At 37.8% G+C, this 22,314-nt stretch overlaps 2 protein-coding genes across 5 annotated transcripts; one reads left to right on the forward strand and one right to left on the reverse strand.

The window, feature by feature from the left end:
• The first annotated feature begins 198 nt into the window (after positions 1-198).
• LOC113235677 (translocon-associated protein subunit gamma) lies at positions 199-3,612 on the forward strand. Its single transcript, XM_026471517.1, has 4 exons — positions 199-450; positions 655-874; positions 1,676-1,807; positions 3,363-3,612. The coding sequence occupies exons 1-4, from the start codon at positions 318-320 to the stop codon at positions 3,427-3,429; spliced, it is 552 nt and encodes a 183-aa protein (XP_026327302.1). The 5' UTR covers positions 199-317; the 3' UTR covers positions 3,430-3,612.
• A 682-nt stretch (positions 3,613-4,294) lies between these two features.
• On the reverse strand, positions 4,295-16,743 carry LOC113235676 (metabotropic glutamate receptor 4). 4 transcript variants are annotated; one of them, XM_026471512.1, is made up of 4 exons: positions 16,611-16,743; positions 5,035-6,417; positions 4,815-4,949; positions 4,295-4,573 (listed from the first exon to the last, which is right to left on the reverse strand). In XM_026471512.1, exons 2-4 carry the CDS (start codon positions 6,353-6,355, stop codon positions 4,455-4,457), a joined length of 1,575 nt encoding a protein of 524 aa, XP_026327297.1. In that variant the 5' UTR covers positions 6,356-6,417; positions 16,611-16,743; the 3' UTR covers positions 4,295-4,454. The 4 variants fall into 4 exon arrangements, with proteins under 4 accessions (XP_026327297.1, XP_026327300.1, XP_026327301.1 ...); XM_026471514.1 differs by having other exon boundaries at positions 4,487-4,629; XM_026471515.1 differs by lacking the exon at positions 4,815-4,949.
• Positions 16,744-22,314: the final 5,571 nt, after the last annotated feature.

A 22,314-nucleotide genomic window follows, 5' to 3' on the forward strand; every position in this document is an offset into this window, starting at 1 on the left:
AAGAGTTTCTTTTGCACTCCTTAGTTATGAACAATGAAGATTTTTGTACATAATTCGGTATTAAAACATAAAGGATGGAACAAAAATAAAGGAATAGTCATATTATGTTTTAGAGATGTTGATGTCATATAATGTTTTAGAGTTTCTTTGTAACAAAATAATTGGCAATATTTTTGACACGTTGGTGGCCAGTTGTCATTTGACGTTTCATCTTTTAGGCCAACACAGCGGCGAATTGGAAGAAGTTCTTGGTGAATTTATCTTTGTTAGTTAGGGGTGTCAGAGTTAAGTCAGTTAAATAGATTTTGTAACTCATAATGTCAGGAAAAGGAAACAAAGCCTTCACAAAAGAAGAGGAATTGCTGTTGCAAGACTTCAGCAGAAACGTTTCTACGAAATCTTCTGCTCTTTTCTATGGAAATGCCTTTATTGTGTCGGCAATCCCCATATGTGAGTATTTAACGTCTGTTCCTAACATTTTTGGTCCACTTTTAATACAAACAAACGGCAGCTTTCATTCAGGAAAAATCGTAATTACAAGTGAAAGTGTCGTCGCGTATAGCCTGTTTAGCGTGTCGATTTCATTTCAGATTTTACTTATAGTAGCCAGACCTATTGAGTAATGTACCTATTAAAAATGTTGATTTTATTCAGGGTTGTTCTGGAGGGTGCACGCCTTGGAAGTGAGCGCATCCCTAGTGTGGTTTGCTCTTGTAACTACAGCCAGCACTTGGCTGTTAGCTCTGGCTTACCGCAACACCAAGTTCCAGTTGAAACATCGCGTTGCTGTGCGTCGGGAGGATGCTGTTGCTCGGGAGATGGCCAGGAAGCTTGCCGATGACAAGAAAATGAGCAGAAAGGAGAAGGATGAGAGGTAACAGCATTGACTTTTTGTTGTTTGTTAAAATTTATTCTCTGTGCATTTCTACATCCTGGGAAAAAAAACTTGGTGCAGTCTCGAAATTCCCAGGTAAACGAGACTTTCAAGACTGTTTCAAAAATAGGCTTCTATGTTTATAGGCTAGGTTTTTAGGTGGTTGTAACATGATATTTTATTTTATTCTTTTATTAATGCTAATTATAAAATCAATTGTGGTTTATGAGTTATTTTTTAATTTTTTTATTGGGCATGGGAACAAAACGTGTTTGATATAGGTAGTGATTTTATAACTATTATTCTTGCCATGTCTATATAACGAAAATTAAAAATGACCATATATTTTAGTCTTTTTAGATACTGCTTAATTAAGTACCTTAAGTCTCAAGAAGTTTCAATATTCCTGAGACAAGTCTTGAGACACAAAAATGTCAAAAAATTGGTGTGACTCTTGAAGTTTTTGAGACCAAGATTCCCAGGATGAAAGTTCTAATTCTAGTGGATTTATAAATTTTGTGGACTAGTTTCTCTTTGCTAAACTTTTATCACATTGATGCTAATATAATTATTATTCAGACTTGATGTTGTATGTAATCAAAAAGTAATATAAAAGTAATGTTATGACAAATCATGCTTCAATTCCATGAAAAGGTCAAAACATTATATTAGTGCTTCTAATATAATGTCTACTCATATCAACCTATACAGGTCATGAACTTATGTGCAGATCCTGCACACAGATCTAATAAGAACATTACGTAATAATTTTTATAAGCATTGTTCTTGCTTTTTTTCTAGGATCCTGTGGAAAAAGAATGAAGTAGCAGACTATGAAGCAACTACTTTCTCTATCTTCTATAACAATGCTCTGTTCCTGACTATCGTTATCCTGAGCAGCTTCTATTTGCTGCGCTCATTTACTCCTACAGTGTATCCTTTTTTACAATCAAATTTGAATTATTTATACATAATCAGGTAGTGTTCTGCTCTCAGAACAATTACAAGGGGCTTACCTTAGAAATCCAAAAGTTTATGAATTTGCCACTTGTTATGGATGTACATGGTGTCCTAAAAGTCGACGTCAAGTAGGCGCCACGCGTGAGGCCAGGTTATATCAGTTCTGGTAAAAATAGTCAAAAAATCCATGACCTTTTTTACTTAAGTGATTTTTGGCATATTTTTTGATAATGTTGAAAATTGAGACCCTAAACAACATTTTTAGTTCCTCTCGTCACAAATTTTCAAGCTTTGCAGCGTTTTTTTAACGTAATTCTAAATGCCCATGGTGTTTATCGCAGTCACATAGCAAACAACGCACGTAGTTATGTAGTTTGAGCCGTGGGGCGACGGCTTAAGAATACATTGTCGCCTCCCCATACATGCCCGTGGGGGTCGTAAGAGGCGACCGAGGGCGTCACAAGTGTCCATCTGCTTAGCATTGTGGTAGGCTCTGTGCCGACTGGATAGCGACCACAGTACACACGGCGGAAAACCCTCCACAGTGAAACGCTTTTGCGAATCGCGTTCAGGGATCAGTTGGTGTACATCCAGTGCATTTGGCCAGACCGGCAAAATGATAGTGACGGAGTGAAGATATTTGTGTTTTCCATCCGTTACTCTCATCTCTGGACTGTATTCGCACTTTCCATCAGGCGCGGTGCAGTCATTTTGTCGAGTCGCAATAAAAAAATAAAATAAAAAAAAAAGTTTAGTAAATAAAAATAAGTTTCTTAAATCATAGTTAAAAAAATATATTTTAGTTAACTTGACATTTCGTAATTAAAAAAAGTACTACGCTACCTTGGGCAAGTTACTTGAAAAGATGGCCCATCTAGTTAATATTTCGCAATGGTACAATACTTGCCACTATCATTCCATGAAAAATATTATTGCTTTTTTTTGCAAAAGGATAATGTTTCCAAAAAACTCATATTTATAAAAATAATACTTTTGTGTGCTCAAAGATTGGCTTTACCATAGTGAGATAATTGCATGTCTATAAATCAGTAGTATGTTTAAAATACATATCTTAATAATTCTAATTACATGTATTAAGTAAGAATTTATTTGTGAGAATTTTCCTAAATATTCCAAAAAATTGGTAGTTGCAACAACTCGTTTCAAAGTTTAGCTAAATATAGTCTACGTACCTATCCCAAATAACGTTAATTTTTAATGTACTTAAGTGATTTCCCGAATCCCGAATAGATCTGGACAAAAAAATTTTGTCTAAGGTACTCTCCACTTTCTGTCTATGTTCCTCGAAGTTTAGGTAACAAAACTACCTATTCCGATCACTGGTAATATCGCACAGAATTAATAATATTTTTTTTTATTAATTTCATGTGACATTAGTAATTATTATTGTTATTGTATTTGAATTGTTATTAAAAATAGCATTGAAAAGTCACTATAGAACAACTTCATGAAAAAAAATTGTTAGTTATGTTCAAAACAATACTTTCCTTAACAATAATTTGAACAGTAACTACATCATCTCTTTGACTGTGGCTTCTGGATTCTTGGCACTCCTCTCCACTGGCACCAAGTGAAAAATATCATAAGTAATTGAGTGGTGTGTGTTGGTGATGTTAGTGAATGTAAACCATGGTGACACTCACTGAGGAACAAGTCGTCACTGCATGTGTCTATTTAAAGTGCTTCATAAATTAAGCTTAATTTTGTTAGTGTAAAAATTTACAATTTTAATAATAAAATGAAATTACATTACAGTCTTTAGTATTTATTTACAACAGTTGAAATATCAAATCCACTTATGAATTAAGTTACAATCTATGTTAATATTAATAGCTGTTTTCATTGCACAGGGTGGGTTCAATTTTAATGACAGCCTCTTACTTAAGATAAATCCAAGAGCATTATTTACAATTTCATAACTGTAACGTACATACATCATTGCTTGCTGCCGGCCTATATTGTATTTGTATCAGATACACGAAAACTATGGCCAAATATTTTTATACGAATCTACTTTTCATTGAGTGTCATGTATTTTATTTTATAATTTATTTTTTCTTGACTAGAAAGTAGACATAAATAATGTTTTCGCCCAGCGTTTCAGTGTTTTTTATTGAAATACTTTACACGGCAGCATTGAAACCAAATAATTTGTGACGTGACCGCTGAGCGCTAAGGTCGTTCACATCTTACGGCGTTATAAGGCGTTGCAATGCGCTGATTTAGACACTTGTCTTCACATCACTCCTAATTATCCGGTGAATTCATTACACTGAATGTCAATCGTATAACCACTAAAATAATCTCAATATTGGAACTGAGATGTTGACAATGTTCGCTAGACGGTCGTTATACATGGTAGCTAAGGTGTGCTAGCTGTGATTCTAGTTCAAAGGGCCGTCACGTCACCGGGCTGGACGTCAGTGCCTCCTCGTAATCGCGTCTATGTGCCGCGGGTCTCTGAAGCTCGAATATGTAAGCCGTACGTGGTTGACGATGTCAGCAACGGTAACGTTTGGTGAGGATTGCATTATCCGTTGGTGGTAGCGGTTGCACTGTCAAATCGCGGTGTTCGCGGGGAACGCAGGATTGGCAGGGCTCAGTACATCATGCCGACATGCAGCGGCTCTGGCCGCTGGAAGTACACGTTGGGGTTGCTGCTGAAGGTGGGCTCCACGCTCGTGTACACGTTACCCTCCTCGCCGCGCACCATCACGCCTGCACGCATCAGACGTACAATATCAGTACCCACCGGATTCATTCACGTCATTGTCCTAGGTAAGTAAGTAGTTTAGTGTTTTGAATATCAAATTAATATTGTACACCTACTCAACAAACAGATAAATTACCAATACATATTTACACAAGATGTACCTATTAAAGAAAATAAGATCAGTTTCGAAAGCTAAGACGTCAGCAGTGACAAAGAGTGCGTAAATGGTGCACATACGCTTATTACCTGGAGGCATTAGATAGTGATAAGGCGGGTAGTTGTAGTGGTAGTGCATGGGGTAGTGCAGGGGGTAGTGCGGCGGGGAGCACGGGGGGCGGGCGTGCGGGAGAGGCGAGCTCGCGAACAGCGCGCCGTACGGATCTGCGAACAGAACGCGCCAGTCTGCCGTCAACACGTGCGGGAAGCGCTAGTCTTACTAGTAGCGCACTCTAGATACTTAACTAACCGGCTGGCTGAGCGGGCGGTTCCTTGCGATCGAGAGCGACAGCCGCAGGCCCCGGCGCTACCGCTGACACCATACCGTACTTCACGGGTTTGAAATGGAAGAACGATGGCGAGTAGCCTGACCCGCCAGCGCCCAATGAGCTCAGTCCCTCGTCACGATCTGCGTCCCAGCGCCCCTCGCGGCCTAATGCCGCCAAGCGGCGGCCCTTAGGTGCGAACATGAGCGCAAAGACGACCGATGTAGTAGCGAGCAGGCCTGCCGCTATACACGCGTCGCGGTGGCGCTCGGGAGCACCCAACGCCGCAGCTACCCAGCACACCCAAACGGCAGCTGTGGCGCCACCCGCACCCGCAATGTGTGTTGCTTCACGATAATTATCACGAATACCCCGTGACCTCAACGCCACGCCGCAAACCACTGTCACTAGGAAAGCCGCGTAGCATAGTGACAGGAGTAGTTCCGAGAGGGCGCCCTCACAACGCGCACCTCCTGTCGCCACACGCGGTGGCGAGCCGCCAAGCCATTGCGCGCCAATTGCTACTTGGATCATCACTGCGAAAAACAGAAGCAGGCCTTGATACGTCGCTGGCAAGTAAACACCTCCGTTCAGGCTCAGCAGGAACACGCATTTCACAAGCAGAGAGGCAAAAACAACCACGTATGATACGCCTGTCCCGAAGCGAACTGCACCGCACGTAAATACAGTAGGGGTAGCGGCGTAGAGGGCCGCAGTAGCCGCACTCGTAAATAGTCCAAATAAAAGAGTCTGCCCAAGAAGAAGGTGGCGTTGGCTGGGGGATCTCTTGCTGGCTCCCCATACGACGAACGCCTCGAATCCGCCGATCGTCACCATACTCACACACGCAAGGGCTAAGATTGGTACTGCCCAAGATTCTGAACGTAATGCTCCCGTAATCGGCGTTGCTATGGTGGTCGTGTTTATCGGCCGCGGCCGCGGCGTTGTATAGGACGGCCGAGATGATGTGGGCGGCGCTGGCGATGACGAGCTGCGCTGCGGTACCACAAAGTACTCAGTACTCATCTCGAGGCGATGCGCTTCGGTGCGGGCCGGGCGCCGTGGCGGAGGTTCTGTCTCTGGCAGCAATTCCTCGATGCCGGCAATTTGTTCGTTATAGTCATCCTGCTCGTAGGAGTCCTCGTAGTGGGAGTCGGCGAGGTGAGGGACGGCGCGTCCGTGTGCGTTGCGCGGCCCGTAGGCGGCGGGCACACGTGGCGCGAGGCGGTCTCCGAAGCGCGCAGCACCCGCTAGCGAAACCAGCGCCACGGAGGCCAGCAGCGAGTGTAGCGCCCTACTCGCCATCGCCCGCGCGCCTCAGCAGCCCGAGCCGCGCGGGACTAGCATTCGCGCCAGACTCGCTATCTCTGGAACGATAAACGTGCGTGTCAGTCGAGTCAAGATGTCTGCCCTGTGTCGTGAGGTTTTGACTTTACGATAAGCAAACAAAGAATCCCTCAGCAAAACCGGTTCGGTCGTTGCACCTCCTAGGGACCCTCTAACATTGCCGATTTGGCATTCTTTGTCGTTTTATTTAAGGTCACGGAGGATGAAATAGCCGAGACTATAAAGTTTTGCGTCGTCGCACCGGGAACGTGGCCAGTAATAAGTTATTATTGTTACCGGGATGGATATGTCGCTAGTGAGCGTTCATTCTTATGTAAATTCATAAGATTCTTTTGTTGGAAAGATAGGGCCAATATAGGTATTTTTAGTAACTAATAAAAATAATAATGTTTATTTAAACTTGATATTACATATAACCAAAACTAATGAAAAAATCATCAACATCAATAAGTAGGTATAAAGTTTTTCAAGATGTCACTGGACTGTCTTTATATTTGAAGGCGATATACCTACGTGTAACCACACTGAGATTACGCTAACGAGACCATTATAACATTACTGAGCAGGAGCAGTGCGGTCCGTAATGGATACTATTTTATTAAGTTCTACGTCAGTGTCGGGTGTCGAGTGTGCAATGACTGTAGTCTGCGTGTACAAGAGGCGACGCGACATTCGCCCAACGACAGACGGACAGTACTCGGGGCAACGAACGTATTAATTCCTGCCCTTTGCGACACACCTATGGATGCGTGAGTTACTCGTCTAGCTAACGACGTCGAGCAGGTATTTTATGTCCGCTAAATACATAATAGGACTAAATTAAAAACATAAATTAAAATATGAAATACTGTCAAAAGTGAAATAAATTTAGGTAAAATTCAAAAAAGGGTATGCACCACTTGAGTCTTATTTTTTGTATTGTAATTTTCTTTTATAAATTATTTATTATATGGAAATATTTTATACTCGTAAACATCATTAAATAGGTAATTTTTTAAATTCTATTACGTAGTATTTCTGGCTATTTAGGTAGATAAGTAGGTACTTAAATTATTTCAGTAAGGTAATTTATACACGTTAACTTATCCAATAAAGTACTTAATGAAGATAATCGTAATAAAAGTTCTAACTAGCGCTGTCGGCGGCAGTAAAATCAGGCTTTTATTACTTGATGTTATGGACTTGCTTTTATTGCATACACTAGGTATATACATATTATACGCATTGTGGTGTGGTGGATTTGCTCTCAGCATTATCTAGTATCATAGCGTCGAGGGCATAAATCATGGGTTGGTCGCAGTTTGTCTGCGCGATAGCTCCAATAAAATATGCATCTGCCATATAAGGAAGAGTCTCATTCGGAGATTAGACAAGTTCACGGGCCCGAATCGTGACTTTAACTTATCCGGATCAAGTATACTGAGCGTATTGCAGGCAGATTTGGCGCTAAAGTAACGGTGAGCCTCAGGCTCGGACTGTCGAAGCGGCGAGAATATCTACAACGGTATCCGTGATGTTATCTTCAATCACTCCCGAAATCTTCGCATACACACACTGTTTCGTATACTTAGTTTACATATCCACGAACCACACCAAACAGATTGAGTAAAAGTGACGACACAGACTACTTCACACCAGTGTTTAAGTATTCACTACGATTGTTTTTGAGAAAGAGCCTAATTGGCAATGCAACTGCTTCGTTGATTCTTTTCGTAAACTTTTATCTAGCTGTCACTATCAATGAAATAAAACAAGCACAAATTCATATGAGCACGTCTGTCGTCTTGTCATCGTACTGGACTACATACTTTGAATTGGCTGTTATAACTAGTTTATCATGTCATTCGAGGAGCCTCGTATTCGGCAGTGTACGTATGCGTACAGGAGCGTATATTAATATTGTTTGATTAACTACATTAGTAGTAGTAAAAATAAAAATGTACCAGCGTAGTAATGCAGGTACATAAATTTTATGTAATTCGTTTATTATATTCAGTAAATGCATAAAGCCACCTTAGCCATTCTTGTTAATGTTATGACATTCTACTTTTTTTTAATATAAGAAATAAAATGTCATCAATGTCCTTAACAATCTTATATACCTATCAAGAAACTGTCCAATGTGGCTTAAAAACCAATATTAGAAAATAATAATTATAGTATAAACTAATGGAAAGAAAACGATCATGTAACGAATGCCACAGATTCCGTACTGATTCCCCGATTTAATATACCAACTGAATATACCTACCCGATATGCTGAATAAATTGCGGAGTTAACGTCTAGTTGACACGCCAAAGGTGGTAAATGGAAAGTCAAGGCTTAAGAGTACTTACGTCGTTGTATACAACTATAGTGTATGAGACAATGACAGTGTCAGGGAAACAGAGCGTCGTTCGTGTGCGGCAGCGCGTTGTAAAAGTAACAGCACGAATACTCTGAGTGAAACTCGGCTGAACTGATTGCAAGGAGACCATGCCGACAACACATTCCTGCGTTACTCACAATTATTCAATATATTTTGATTTCATTCACCATAAAGTTGCGCTGTTTCGTTTGATTGTAAACATAAAAAAATGAAAGAGCATACGTAGACGTAATGCCTTCATGTACGCCGTCGGAAATGTAACTATATTTTTTTAAATGTAAATCGCATGTATTCAGGCCAGGTAATGAGCCCGAATTGTCGGTTTGTTACATAAACAATAAATACGTTCGATTAAAATCCGAAAAAATAAAAAGTTCAAACTTAAGTCCGAGTCTTCAATGAGAAATTTGGCGAAATTTAAATAATTACCTAATTTACGCATTGTGTGAATATGGAAGTAAGCACTTACACTGACTATATGTAAACTGACTCCCATAGCTTTCCTTTTTTATATAAAGTATATATAATAAGTTAATTTTCATTTATTTTGACAGATTGTGTGTCTTTGTATGTGATCCACAGTACGCTACACATTATCTGTAAAATTAGTTTTGTTAAATATTTTATCTTTATGTATTAAATAATTTAAAATTGTTTAAATTTGCAGTTAAAACTGCAAACTATTAAATATCTATACCGTAACTTGTGACTGAGTGTACCAACGTACACTTAGGTCCTAATTGAAAAACATGCACTTTATACGACTGCAATGAAATCCATTAATAAGTATTATGATAGGGTAATTGTAATAAAACTTGGATAACAAAACGAAGTTAAGTGCGAGCTTCTAATGAAAGTAGTAGTAAAACTTCATTTTACAGCGAAGATCGTAATATGGTTGATTGGTATGTGGGGAAGCATTGAATATTCGGTGGTTTAAAGGAAGCAGTAGCTCGCTGTGGAGACAGATGTCAATTGTACAGATACGAGAAACTAGTCTATTTACAAACACTGCCTGCAATTATACACACGGGCGAGTACTTTATTTCTTATAAAACTCAGTAACTAAAGGCAATTGTACGTGGATGAAGAAAAAATCGACCTCAAAAGTCATTCCCCTAGTATCCCACCAGAGGTAGAATTTTTTCTTCAAATTGAAATGGAACCACTACTGAAGTACCCTCTTTCCAACAAAAAAAGTATCATCAAAATCGGTTCACAAATATCGTGAACCGATAGTTATCGGTGAGTGTACATACAAAAAAAACCGTACACTCGAATTGAGAACCTCCTCCTTTGTATGAAGGTTAAAAATGTACTAGAAAAGGTTTAGAAAGTATTTTTATGTTGGCATTTGTCACCACGACAGTGTAGTGTACAAGACATAGCGTCTTATCCATTCACATTTATTTTAATGAATTGTCCGTCCTGTGTCTTGTCTTTACTATCACAATAACATCCAACGTTCTTGAAAACTCAACCAAGTTTGAAAGTTATTAGAGCACGCATTTTCAGAAGTCTCATAATTATTTTAGTAAACTATTTACATAACATTCGTAATTCGTGTTTAAAATTGCAATGCACAAAAATGTTCGTGCAACGTGGCTATTACGATTTGAAGTGCGTCAAGTGTAATTTTCGTCATAACATTCTGCTTCTCCCTTATTATACGCAATTATGAACTATTTAGTAGAAGTATATGTGAAACGTAGGTTTAGCTATTTGTACCTATAACCTTCTTGCCTTCGTGGCCGAACGGTTACCATGCCGGACTACCACGCAGAGGTCTCAGGTTCGGTTCCCGGGCCGGGAGAAATATTTGTATGGCCTACATTTATTTATCTCGTGAGTTTGGGTGTAATTTGTGGTTCTGGTTGTCTATGTGTGTGTCCATGACACCCGCGACACAGGGTTTCCCTAGTGAGGGGCTATGTTGAGTGTGTGCGTTATTATTATTATTATTTATCTAATTTAGACTCTCGCCTCTCCCAAAGCCTAAAAGATTAATTTTGAATTTTTAAATTGGAGAGGCGGTATTTCCCGGCACTGGCACAGTCGGCCGGGGTCAGGGCCTCAGGTTCAAGAACCGGCGAACAATACTATTATTACATATTATAATATGTACTACAATAATAATAATAATAATAATTATTATTATTTACGTTAGTCTTCTCAGCTTCTTAGCTGGTTTGAACCACATTATTATTATTATACTACGGCCCTTATGCAGGACTATGTAAGGTGAAACGTTTTGAGTTTTAGTATTAAGCCGTGGTAGCTTAGTGGTTTGGTTTTGTTTAACCTACCGCTTCTCAAGCAGAATCTCAGCTCGAACCTCTGAGTTTCTCGGAATTTAGCTTTTCATTAAACGGAAACATCGTCTATGCACGTCGAAGAAGGTTCATAACCCTTTGACGTGTGGAGTTCTCTACCCGCATTGGGCTAGCGTGGCGGACTAAGGCCTAAAACCATCGACCAAATCTCAGAGGAGACCCGTGCGTGCCCCCTACAGGGAGACGTATAAATGGGTTCATTATGATGATGATGAAGATAGTGATGTATTAATACACTAGGAAACTTCTAGACTTTCAACTCATTCGGCACTCTAATACCTAACGTAAAATGTTAGAAAGTTAACACCTTTAACATGGGTGGATTAGTGTTGCTAAGTAAATAAAACGTAACGTACGTAATGTAAAGTGGAATACTATTACATTAAGTACGTTTCAAGTTTTCGAATTTAAATGAGGAAAAAAGACACAGAATTAAGAGACAAATAAGTAGCGGAATCTTTTCAAACGGATTACCGTTATAATGCTGTCGGTTCGCAACGGTTGATTTACTATGTATTTGTAATATGTATCAATAATTTACAGCGCGATAGCTAATTACTGTTACTGAAATCAAACGCAATATCGCGTTCACTTTAATTGAAAAAAGATTTGAAGGGAAAGTCGTAATTCAACTTAATTGATACAATTGGTTGATGATACGTACATGTGATACGCTTAGAGCATATAACAAGTACGTAACTCATTACTGTTCTTGGTAATGCATTGTCTTCTTAAAAGTACGATGTATCGACAAGTTAAAAGTTCAGATTTTTCTGAATAATAGAAACTTGATATAGAAATTAATTACCTAATTTTTTACCCTTTGATTATACCATTATTATTTTATTATTTGTTATCGACATAAACAGAACCCTATTAATAAAAACTCTTCCCCTAGGTCAACATCTTTCATTCTCTAGCTCCAGCTAGACTTTTCTAATTCTCCAGAACCATCAGATGTCCTTTGAAGTACATAATAAATCGTAATATAAACATTAACTACCTTTTCCATGATTTTACTACGAACGACGAAAGACTAGTTCATGTTGATTACCTTCATTTTTAACGACTTCAAAAAAAAGGAGGAGGTTCGACTGTTTTTTTTTTATTTATGTTGCACGATAACTCTTTGTGAACCAATTTTGATGATTCTTTTTTTGTTGGAAAGATTGGTTGGGGAAGAATTTCAGTTTTGGTCCCATTTAAATTTGAAGGAAATATTCCTCCTCTAATGGCGGCAAACTAGAGGATAAATCCGATTTCGCGCACGGCCCGGTAATCGATTTCAATACAACTTAGCAAATAGATTCTACGAACTTTTGAGGTCGGTTTTTTTTATGAAAAAGTTGCATTATTATATTTACATTAAGATTTTGGGCTGTGATTTATCCATATCCCCAGGCTTAGAGATTTAAACGTTACCCTGAACTTCATCTAAACAAATTTTTATAAGTTATGCCCAAACAAAACTCGCTTTGGAGATTTTAACCACTAGTAGTAGAATGGTATTCCATTCTCCACCGGCCTTAGAAAGAACGGAGAGCTGTTAATATCCCATGTGTCACTGTCAGGCATGAACACGAAGTAAGCCATTTTTCAGATATTTATCTTCGATCTGCTTTTGTTAACCAGAGGCCCGAAAACGATAACCCGCGCGTTTAAGATAGATAATCCCGAAAAATATTCTTGAATGAGATACAGTTCGTCAACGGTCTTTGTTTTAACTTTAAATTGGGAGTAGGCGTTTATAACAGAATTTCGTATATTTTGAAGAAATTTCTTTTTACATAAACTCCTACGAGCGCATTTGCGCCTTCCTCAGCTCTTTGTTATAGGTAGATAAAAACCTTGTTGTAAGAATTAAAGTTCGTGTCCACCTAGACTCTATTAAATAGGACAAGGGCGTTCTGTCTGAGTTTCAACCAGAGATATAAGTTTCAACAGCTTATTATTATATCAGAATATATGCTCCGGTTCTCTAATCGTAATTTTCAGGCATAGTTTCTGTGATATGTTTTCAACATCTTTGGGTGACAATGTTGGAAGACTGTTTCAATTTAGCACATGGAATCTGCAGAACAACATAAAGTCAGGTAGGAATCATCTACCTCCTTCGGTATTCGAACTACTCCAACTGGTGTGGTGGAAGTTACCGTCGCCAGTAACCTGCTCCCGGCAGCTGCAGTGATGAATCATATTTCTCACCAGGTAGATAGCAAGTAAGTATATTAGCGTTTGAGATAGAGACAGATTCGAGTTTGAGTTTTACCCATATACACAAACAGTCCATTATTTGTATCATCTAGAATTTGAAAAGAATTTGAAACAAAACATTTTTTTCCCTTTCCCTTCTCGCTAACTACTCTATTACAGAATTTTACTCATTCAGTGTTAAGCAAAATTATTGTCTACGCGCTGTAAGCAAACAATACTACATTCAATCCTACTTGTATTGAATTGAAAACCTGTACCTAGTTTACCGATGCCGATTCAATATTTTAGATTAAACCCTTTGCATCGCGCATTGGTAGGCAAGTGCGCTCTAAATAACAAAGATTTATAGACGGGTGTCATTTTTCCTATAATGGGGGAATGCTTTCGTGTCTCGCAGGATGGATCGTAAAGACTGTGATTTATCGCCAGCCATTCTGCGGCTGGGCGACTATTCGCAGTTTCATGTCCATGGCGCACACGCCGCCATTATTCGCTGTAGGTACATAACGAGAAAATTCTTAAAACCCATCATCATCATAAAACTGCAAAGCAATTTTGAAAGTTAAACTTACATTATACAGTACTTTGATAATATATTGGGTACCGTTTCGATGAATAATCAGCAACAATGCTACGCTGCTTTCGGGTAGGTACCCAAATAACAAAATTATCAAAATGGTTCATCTCTACAGTGTTACAAAATATAATAACTTTCAGACGTAGAAACAGCTACACAGGTTTATTCGAACAAATGAAATATTTAATATTGCATATTAAAAATATAAAAAGCACATAGTACAGTAATGTAAGTATGAAATAAGTAATAAGCTAATAGTACAAGCTAGTAGTAGCGTGATCCGTTTTGCTCTTTCAGGTAGCTTCTTCCTATGATATTTTAACATAAATATTGTAAATAAAAAATTTTAACTATTTCGGTATTTACAAAGAGCAGTCCGCAGCGGCTCACTATGAGTTCTGAACATGTCCCGAAAACCTGGAGGCTTGCCTGGACGCAATCACCTCCATACTCTATAAGACTATGCAGCGTGTATTAAACTGCCGTCTCCATGGTTGCCTTGAAACTAATGATTGACAGCTTGGTTTGCGCCGTAGTGGCCCTTCTGGGACATTCTTGCGTATGCCAGACGCTTATAGTGCGAAACCGTCGGGAAATACGGTGAAACATTCGCCGTGTCTCTGAACATTTCAAAATCTACTATATATCGATAGGGGCTGGATTTTGCGAGAGCTAAGTCAATGCCTGTAGTTGTAGGTGGCTACTCGCCGACTGTTTATGATATTAATGCCGGTGTACGTCAGGGATCTGCCTTCTCTGGTATTTTTGCTGTATACCAACGACCTGCTGATGCCTGGTATCTTTGGGTATGTAGTCGACGGCATAGTTGTAGAGAGTTATGTGTCAAATGCCCGTGCCAACAGTGAATATATCCATTAAATGTTAAGCAATGGTCACATAGTTCAAAATGAGCCTGAAAGCCGATTCGCTAGAGGAGATGCGAACAGAGTGAGGTTTAATTATGTCAAAATACACTCGTGTTTTTATCACCAAAATAGATTCACCTTCGCTTCCCTTCGAGTTTCCGCAATTGGTCCATAAATGAACACCTTAAGCTACTTGGTTTGGATTAATCATCCTGCTGCTATAACGTCATCAGGGTCAGGCAGTATTTCACGACAAAACAGCTTTTAAATCTTTATGAAGCACAAGTGCGTCGCGTTATTTGATTGTGACTGATGCCTTAGTTTAGCTGCCTTGCGCTCTGTGGAGCGAAAAGCAAAGATTAGTGGCTTTGCTTTTTTGGCAATGATTCTCTTGTGTATTCGAAACGTTTATGTCTCCATCACCGCAGAAAGTAACCTGCTTATCGAATTACACACAGGTATGGCAAAGATATGGAATTCTCGAAAGCTACTTTAGTGCTATTCAACTTAGAGTGAATATGCGTTGATTAGACAAACGCGTAGGTACATCATCATTTAATATCAGAGTAGGCGTTCATCTATTTTTACACAAATAGACACAACATTTCTTGGGAGAGTCTGCCATACAAGTGAGTAGTGCTGTTTAATCAATTGGACTATTTCAAGTGTAATTTATCTACTTATGAAATCTACCTACTTATGAAACCTAATTTGAGTGGATGTAGCTGTTAAAACATAGATTTTGATAAGAATTAAGAATGCAAAAATCGTGGTGTAGTTAGTATATGTAAGTTGTGGCAAGAAACCAAAAATATAAACATTATGGGTTTCATATGTGTGTGGGTTTCCTGCTCGAAGTTAAGTAAAAATGGTTAGGTATAGCTAAATTTTTAAGTAGTCAGGTAATAGAATAAGTAAACCTCACCGCGACCGTAACAAACGATAAGCATTTAATATTAAAGTTACGCCTTCTCTAAAAGGCAAAAGGAGCGCATGACTGGACTATCGTCGGATTACCTCTTCATTATCTATTTGCGGTTAATTCAGTTGGCTTTAAATGCTTTTACACTATAGTATTGCATTATGCAAATGAAAGTAAAATTGTCCAGCAGTTTACGTCAGGATGCACCATAATTTTCTACTGCTAATGGCTTTACATCCTCTCGTTGTGACCGTCAGTCTCGTACGATATTTTATTACTCATTTGCTTTAACATACCATTCGATATTGAAATTGTTCAATTGAAATGTCTGAGACGTTTATTCACAAATAGGAAATTGTAGCTAGGAATTTTCTAGCAGTTACGTATCTTTGAAATATGTTTGTAATACGATCAGTGTTTAGATCCAGACTTTTGACTTGTTCATTTTAAATTTGAGAAAGCCGAAGTATCGCAGACATATCCTAAAATTATCGCTACCGTAAAAATATTTTAATGGCGTCGAAGGGAATCAAGGTAACTCTCGCAAAAAACCCGCAGATATATATTTTTACAAGAAAAAAAAGTTGGTCGATCTTAAACGAGCAAGGTGAACAGGTTCGAAGCTCTTTTTAGCCCCGAGGTGGGCCGCGGCCCGGTGCGCTGGCGACGGTCAAAGCCCTAACCGCTCGTAACAAGAGCCTTTTTAACAATACCCGCCTAAATCTATGATCCAGGAAAATCCTAAAGGCATCTAGGTTTTGAACTAAATTATAGCTTATAAAATATGATCTAAAGTTTTGTATTGACAATACAGTTATATATAAACATTGTTTTAACAATAAAAAAAGGCGGGAATCAAATCGGGCATTTTGACTTAAAAAAATAAAGTTAAAATAAAAACAAAATGGGGAAAATTTTAAAAATATACTTACGAAAAGTATACTTCAGAGGTATGGTATAGGCGAAGGCACTGTTATGCTTGCGTGAACACCACCATAATCACTCGCGGAGATGGGGACGCATATGCGCATGAGATCGCGCGGCTTGGAGGCTCGAGTTGGACTGACGGAGCGAATTGCTCGTGTCCATGGTGCGTGACGGGTGCACGTGCGAGATGCGCACTACGCTTCTTCACGCGATCACCGCGACGTAAGCTGCCGTTTGACAAGACCAAACAGTATGTAACTTACAATGCTCTAATGGTTATGGACTTCTCTATAATAACATGATATTTCAGCTGCCGCACAGATATATGAGGCTGTTCGTAGAAGTACATAGAAATATTTGTTGTGTACGCACTAATCTAAATATAAGTAGTAAAGTATATGAGGAAAGTATACAATTCAGTATTAGATGTACTACTAGGTGAGGCGATAAAACAATAAGTTACTCTCGTTTTTTTTCTATTCATAAGTAGTGAAGTAGGTGCTATGTACTATTATTAGCCCTGCTATAATAAATTCTACTCAAGCAGCACGTTATACTTTCCCTAAAATCTAATCTACATTCTATTCAATTTATAGTACATTACATTGCATATAGTTGCATATTATTTACTTAACTACAGGTTTATAAACTTACAACATTATATATTTTAAATTTACATATATAGGTGTGGTAGTATTTTAAAAAGCAAAAATGAAGGGTAGAGTCATTGTCAAAAGACTATAGAACATAAGGAACATATTATTTTAGTTTTGTATATACACTCATAGGTTTATGAAGTGTTGGAACCTGCTTTGACTTCAGTAGTCAAATGTTGCATTATATATAAAGCTATGAAAACATTACTAACATTATATCACGATACAACGCTTATGCATTACGTTCACTTGGCATATTTTTGCAAAAATGTTACGCGTTTCCCTTAAAACTCGGAGCGTTGCTGTTGAACACCGTAATCACTGCGTTAACTTCCTTTTCGAGTCGACTAAACAACTCTTTTTTTATGATATCTTCGGCTCCACGGCTATACATACTGGGCACAATTTGAGAGGTCTCGAGATTTTTTTCATAATATTGATAGTGACGGGAAGAACAAATCGTGCGCCTGATGGTAAGCTACACGGATGTTCATAACAGTTACAGTGTCCTCAGAACCCTAAATCGCAAAGATCTGAGGGGCACTGCCACTCGCGCGTCATCTGAGTCTTAAGTTGACAAGTCCCATGTGCCTGTAATTTCACCAGCACCCTTACCTTTCAAAACCGGAACACAATAATGCTGACATTACTGTTTGGCGGCAGACGAACAAATTCTTTCACAAGGAAATCTACGACTACTAAAGATGGATTTTGGAAAAAGTTAGGAAACAATTTTCTGACTTTTTCGAAATATTTTATTAGCAGTAGAGCTATTTTGTGAAAGAGTTCATCCAGGGCAGTACTGCCACCTGTTTCTACCGCCAAGCAGTAATGTGAGCATTATTCCGTTTAGGTTTTGAAGTGCTGGTGAAATTATATTCCGATATGAGACTTTTCAATTTGTCTCCGGGTGATGGGCGCAGTTGCAGTGTCCGTAAGATCTTAGCTCGGGGCGGCACTTAACTGTTATGACATGACAGGCACCTGGCACCAGGCGCACGCACGACTTGTTCGTTACTTGATATCTAAAAAAAATCATTTATGGATTCAACTCCCTCATTTGAGCAAGGGTAGATTTGATCGTCTGAAATTAATATTCTATAAACAGTCTCATTTATGATTGTAAGTTAGAAAACTAAATCCATCTGTAAAATCTCACAAAGATTTTGGAATCACTGAAGGAACTGAGCTTTGTGTGTTTTAACTTTACTTGCATAATATTAGTTACATAGTTTTTTTTATTCACATATTTCTTGCAACATGTCGGAAGTAAATAAAAATAACCATACGTTACATAAATCATTAACTTTTATTTATAGATCATAACTAAAGCCTTAATAACAGTAGAGAATAAAATGGACGCCACTCGCCGTCTCAATCAAAAGCTATGTTTTCGAATGAGAAATTGCGATATTTTTAATTGAAACTTACGATGAGAATCAAACAGTTGTCCATTAGTTTACGCTGGCCATTAGAATGGAAAATGTATGTCATCCGTAAACAATGGCATGACGATGTTGAAGTGGCGTAAATTTCATTTTCTCTTGCGTTTCTCACGATTACATTGAGGGAAATTTTTGTGGCGGTTATGTCAACAATAAATTGCAAGCAGGTGTATGAAATTAAGACAGAAAGATGGTGAAGCACTTGTAATACCCAAAAAGACTGAACAAAGACTGACAAACAAAATTTTGATCCTAGTCACATTGGGTGAGAGAACTAATTTTTTCTACTGCAATCACAAACGCTGACGTTATAATTCAATAGCACCTATCTAAAAGTAAATTAAGTAATTCGTGTGTATGGATTAATAAAAGTAAATAAGTACCTACTTAAGATAAACTTGCCTCCAAACTAATTGCGTTTACTACTTTGGGAACTAAACATTCATATAATTACAATCTGGGCTCCAAGTGTCTTTTAAGATAAGTTTAAAGAAATTAACATCCTACACTAGCGCCACAGTACATAATATGAAAATGTAATTTGTGTTAAGAATAATAGTTTTTTTTTAATAGTGACGGACATAACTTTAATACGAGGAATAAAAATAAACTAGCTTATTATAATTATTAACACAAAGATCGAACACTTAGCAAAAAAAAATCTTCGATCCGGCTGGATTCGAACCAATGTCTTCCAGCAAACCGTGCCAAACGCTATGTCAACTAAGCCACGGTACGAAGGAATTTTTTCTAAGTGTTCGATCTTTGTATTAATAATTATAACAAACTAGTGGAGTAATTTCACAAAAATAATTGAATATCATGATGGTCAAACATCGTGACATTCAATAAACTTAAAAATTATAATTACTAAAGTGACATCTCTAGTCAGCTGCTGGTAGCTGTAAAGGTACCTGGCTGAGTGAAGAAATAAATTTCTCACAGATGAATGGTCAATCACGATGTTTAAGACTATAATGAAACAAAAATTGTATACTAAAGGTACACTTAAACAAATTCTGCGTACTTGGATGACAAAAATCCATGGAGACCCGTTTGTTGAGCTCTTGCATCATTGAGTTGTAGAATCCGAAAACTGATATACCTCTTTAAGGGTTTACGGGCATCAGCGAGTAGGGACTTACTTAGGACTGTATGTGTATATATATATATATATATATTATATATATATATATATATATATATATATATGTCTATCTGTCAATAGATAATATCGTATTGTATTGCGGTGTGGCGTGCAGCAGACATGACCAAAATGACGCGTAACGAATTTTAAATATAAAATGAATTTTAAAAAAGCCAATATTTTATTCAACAGCCCTTCTTTATAACGTAATGAAAGTACTATCGGTTTACGGACTCTATATTCTACGTGTAGTTACTTAGGAACGCAGAGCGCTCTTACAATCCTCAGAATACGGAAGATTGCTCTCCCAGCGTGTGTTTAAGTTGCCATTACCTACTATTAGGTCTTCTTTAGCTAGACGTTTTGATCCTTATACACGTACATTAATTTATCATAACAAAGTATGTTCCAGACTTAGTACTAAACACTGCTCAGTCAGAAATGTAAAGGTAAAAATTTAAAGATGGCTCCGTACATTGATATATATTGAAACCTAGCAAATTCTAAGGGGGGTCAGTTGATCACAGTCACTCTTACCACATTCACAATACGCACATGTACACACAGTTATACTAACTACAATATCTTCTCACAAACACATTTGCACATACAAATATTTAAGTATATTAACTTTATTAACTGAGATGGTTAACGAGAAAAAGAAAAAAAAAGATTTTACTGGTACATTGTAAAATAATGTTTAAACATTTTTAATATTAACTACAACATAATACTAAATTAAATTTTCTAACTAAATAAAACACAATGAGTATTCCTGAAGACATTTTCGCCTAAACATGATTTAATTCTCCGTGAATTTGGTTGCCTACGAGACAGGCCATGCCTAGTGTAGGAATTCAAAGTAACACCTTGAGCGAATTTTTTTAATCCGTTTCGCAGCACCGTTATCGATCAACCTGCATTTTTTATGTTTGTGTTTTTTTGTTTTTTTTTAACAAATACATTTATTTTTTTATTTTTTTTACAAAGAATAACCGCTAGAGTTGCTTGTTCATTGTTCTCAAGGGAATCTGCCTTACGAACGAACAGTAGAGTTTATGTGTCGCCCTACTGGGCACGGGTCTCTTTTAAAAATACAACAACTAAATTCTACCAACAATACCTACCTACAAAAATAACACTGTTTGTTACTTCCAATAAAGTATTTAAATTTTACTGAAGTCTTATTGAGTTATTTCAGCATAACATTTGGCTATAAGAAGAAATTGATGACGTAATAAATTGCAACATTAACAGTCATAACAATAAATCGTGTGTCAAACAATTAACGACTAGAAAAATTGCATGAATAACATTGCTTGTTGAGGTCTTTAGTATGCCACTCATGCAGCTTTACGGCCATTAGAAAAGACGCGGTTAGTGCCATGTAAAATGCAATAAATTAATATTAAATATTGACGTATCTGCAAAGTTAACTGAACTTTGATGGGGTAACTGTAACTTAACTTTACGTGATAGATAGAGTTAATATGAGAATATAATCGAAAGTTCCCGGAATATAAGTTAAAAACATTGTATCCGGGTACTTTCAACAGCTTTATTCCTTTTTATGAGTTTTTACAATACAGTTTGTTATAGTAATGCTTATGTTATGCTGTTAATATCTTGGTCATACATGTTTTGGTCACCCAGAACGTTTGACATATTGATTTATACCTGAGCTGATATAAGTAGGTTTAGTATATTTTAAAATAAATTAAGTTTCTTCTTTGTAGATTTAATATCAACGAATAACACGCATGGGAAAATTTAACTCGCCGTCATGAAACTATTGAAAATCAACGTGTGACGTGACACAAGGTAAGCGCGACAAACGACAGTGTAAGCTGTGATTTGTTCTGAGCTGTGTGTGGTGTGTGTGAGGGTATCACATATCGCTCGCGACTTTCCCGTCGCGCTCCGTCGCGCGCGCTGATGAGCGTTTCTTTGATAAATACACACGTTGATCAAATCGCGTCTCTCATGTAGTACGTTACAAAGTAAGTATTTTTATTTATTTTTTAACCTACTTTAAAAAAAGAAGGAGGTTATACGTTCGACTATGTGAATGTTTTCATAGTGGTCCTATTGTCACCAAGTCAGAGTCTGACGAGGGGATCCATGGAAATCGAGGAAAATCCTCAAATTTTAAGGATATGTTCACTGACATTCCGATTTCTCCATGATTTTATAAATTATTTTTATTTGGAAGGTTATAACTCAGGGACCACCGTCCCTGATGCCAACGATGCTGTTCCGGGCTGGTTCCGGCTATCACAAATTAAAAAAATATTTTCCGCGAATAAAAGTCGACTTTTCACTTGACACAATACACGTAATCAACAAATCACCGTCACAATGACAACCACAAAAAAGTATAAAAAGTAGGTTTCTTTTTTTTTCAATGAAAAAGTTACAATTGTTACTAAAAGACTATTTGAAAACAGTTTTTGGGTCCTTT

Source organism: Hyposmocoma kahamanoa, unplaced genomic scaffold (assembly GCF_003589595.1).
Source record: "Hyposmocoma kahamanoa isolate Upper Pololo Valley unplaced genomic scaffold, ASM358959v1 88, whole genome shotgun sequence".
Classification (NCBI taxonomy): Eukaryota; Metazoa; Arthropoda; class Insecta; order Lepidoptera; family Cosmopterigidae; genus Hyposmocoma; species Hyposmocoma kahamanoa.

Coding starts and splice junctions, on each gene's coding strand:
- LOC113235677 (XM_026471517.1), top strand. CDS start 318: ATGTCAGGAAAAGGAAACAAAGCCTTCACAAAAGAAGAGGAATTGCTG. Junction 451..654: donor TGTGTCGGCAATCCCCATAT/GTGAGTATTTAA, acceptor GATTTTATTCAG/GGTTGTTCTGGAGGGTGCAC. Junction 1,808..3,362: donor CGCTCATTTACTCCTACAGT/GTATCCTTTTTT, acceptor TAATTTGAACAG/TAACTACATCATCTCTTTGA.
- LOC113235676 (XM_026471512.1), bottom strand. CDS start 6,355: ATGGCGAGTAGGGCGCTACACTCGCTGCTGGCCTCCGTGGCGCTGGTT. Junction 4,950..5,034: donor ACCGCCCGCTCAGCCAGCCG/GTTAGTTAAGTA, acceptor TTCTGTTCGCAG/ATCCGTACGGCGCGCTGTTC. Junction 4,574..4,814: donor TCACTATCTAATGCCTCCAG/GTAATAAGCGTA, acceptor TGATGCGTGCAG/GCGTGATGGTGCGCGGCGAG.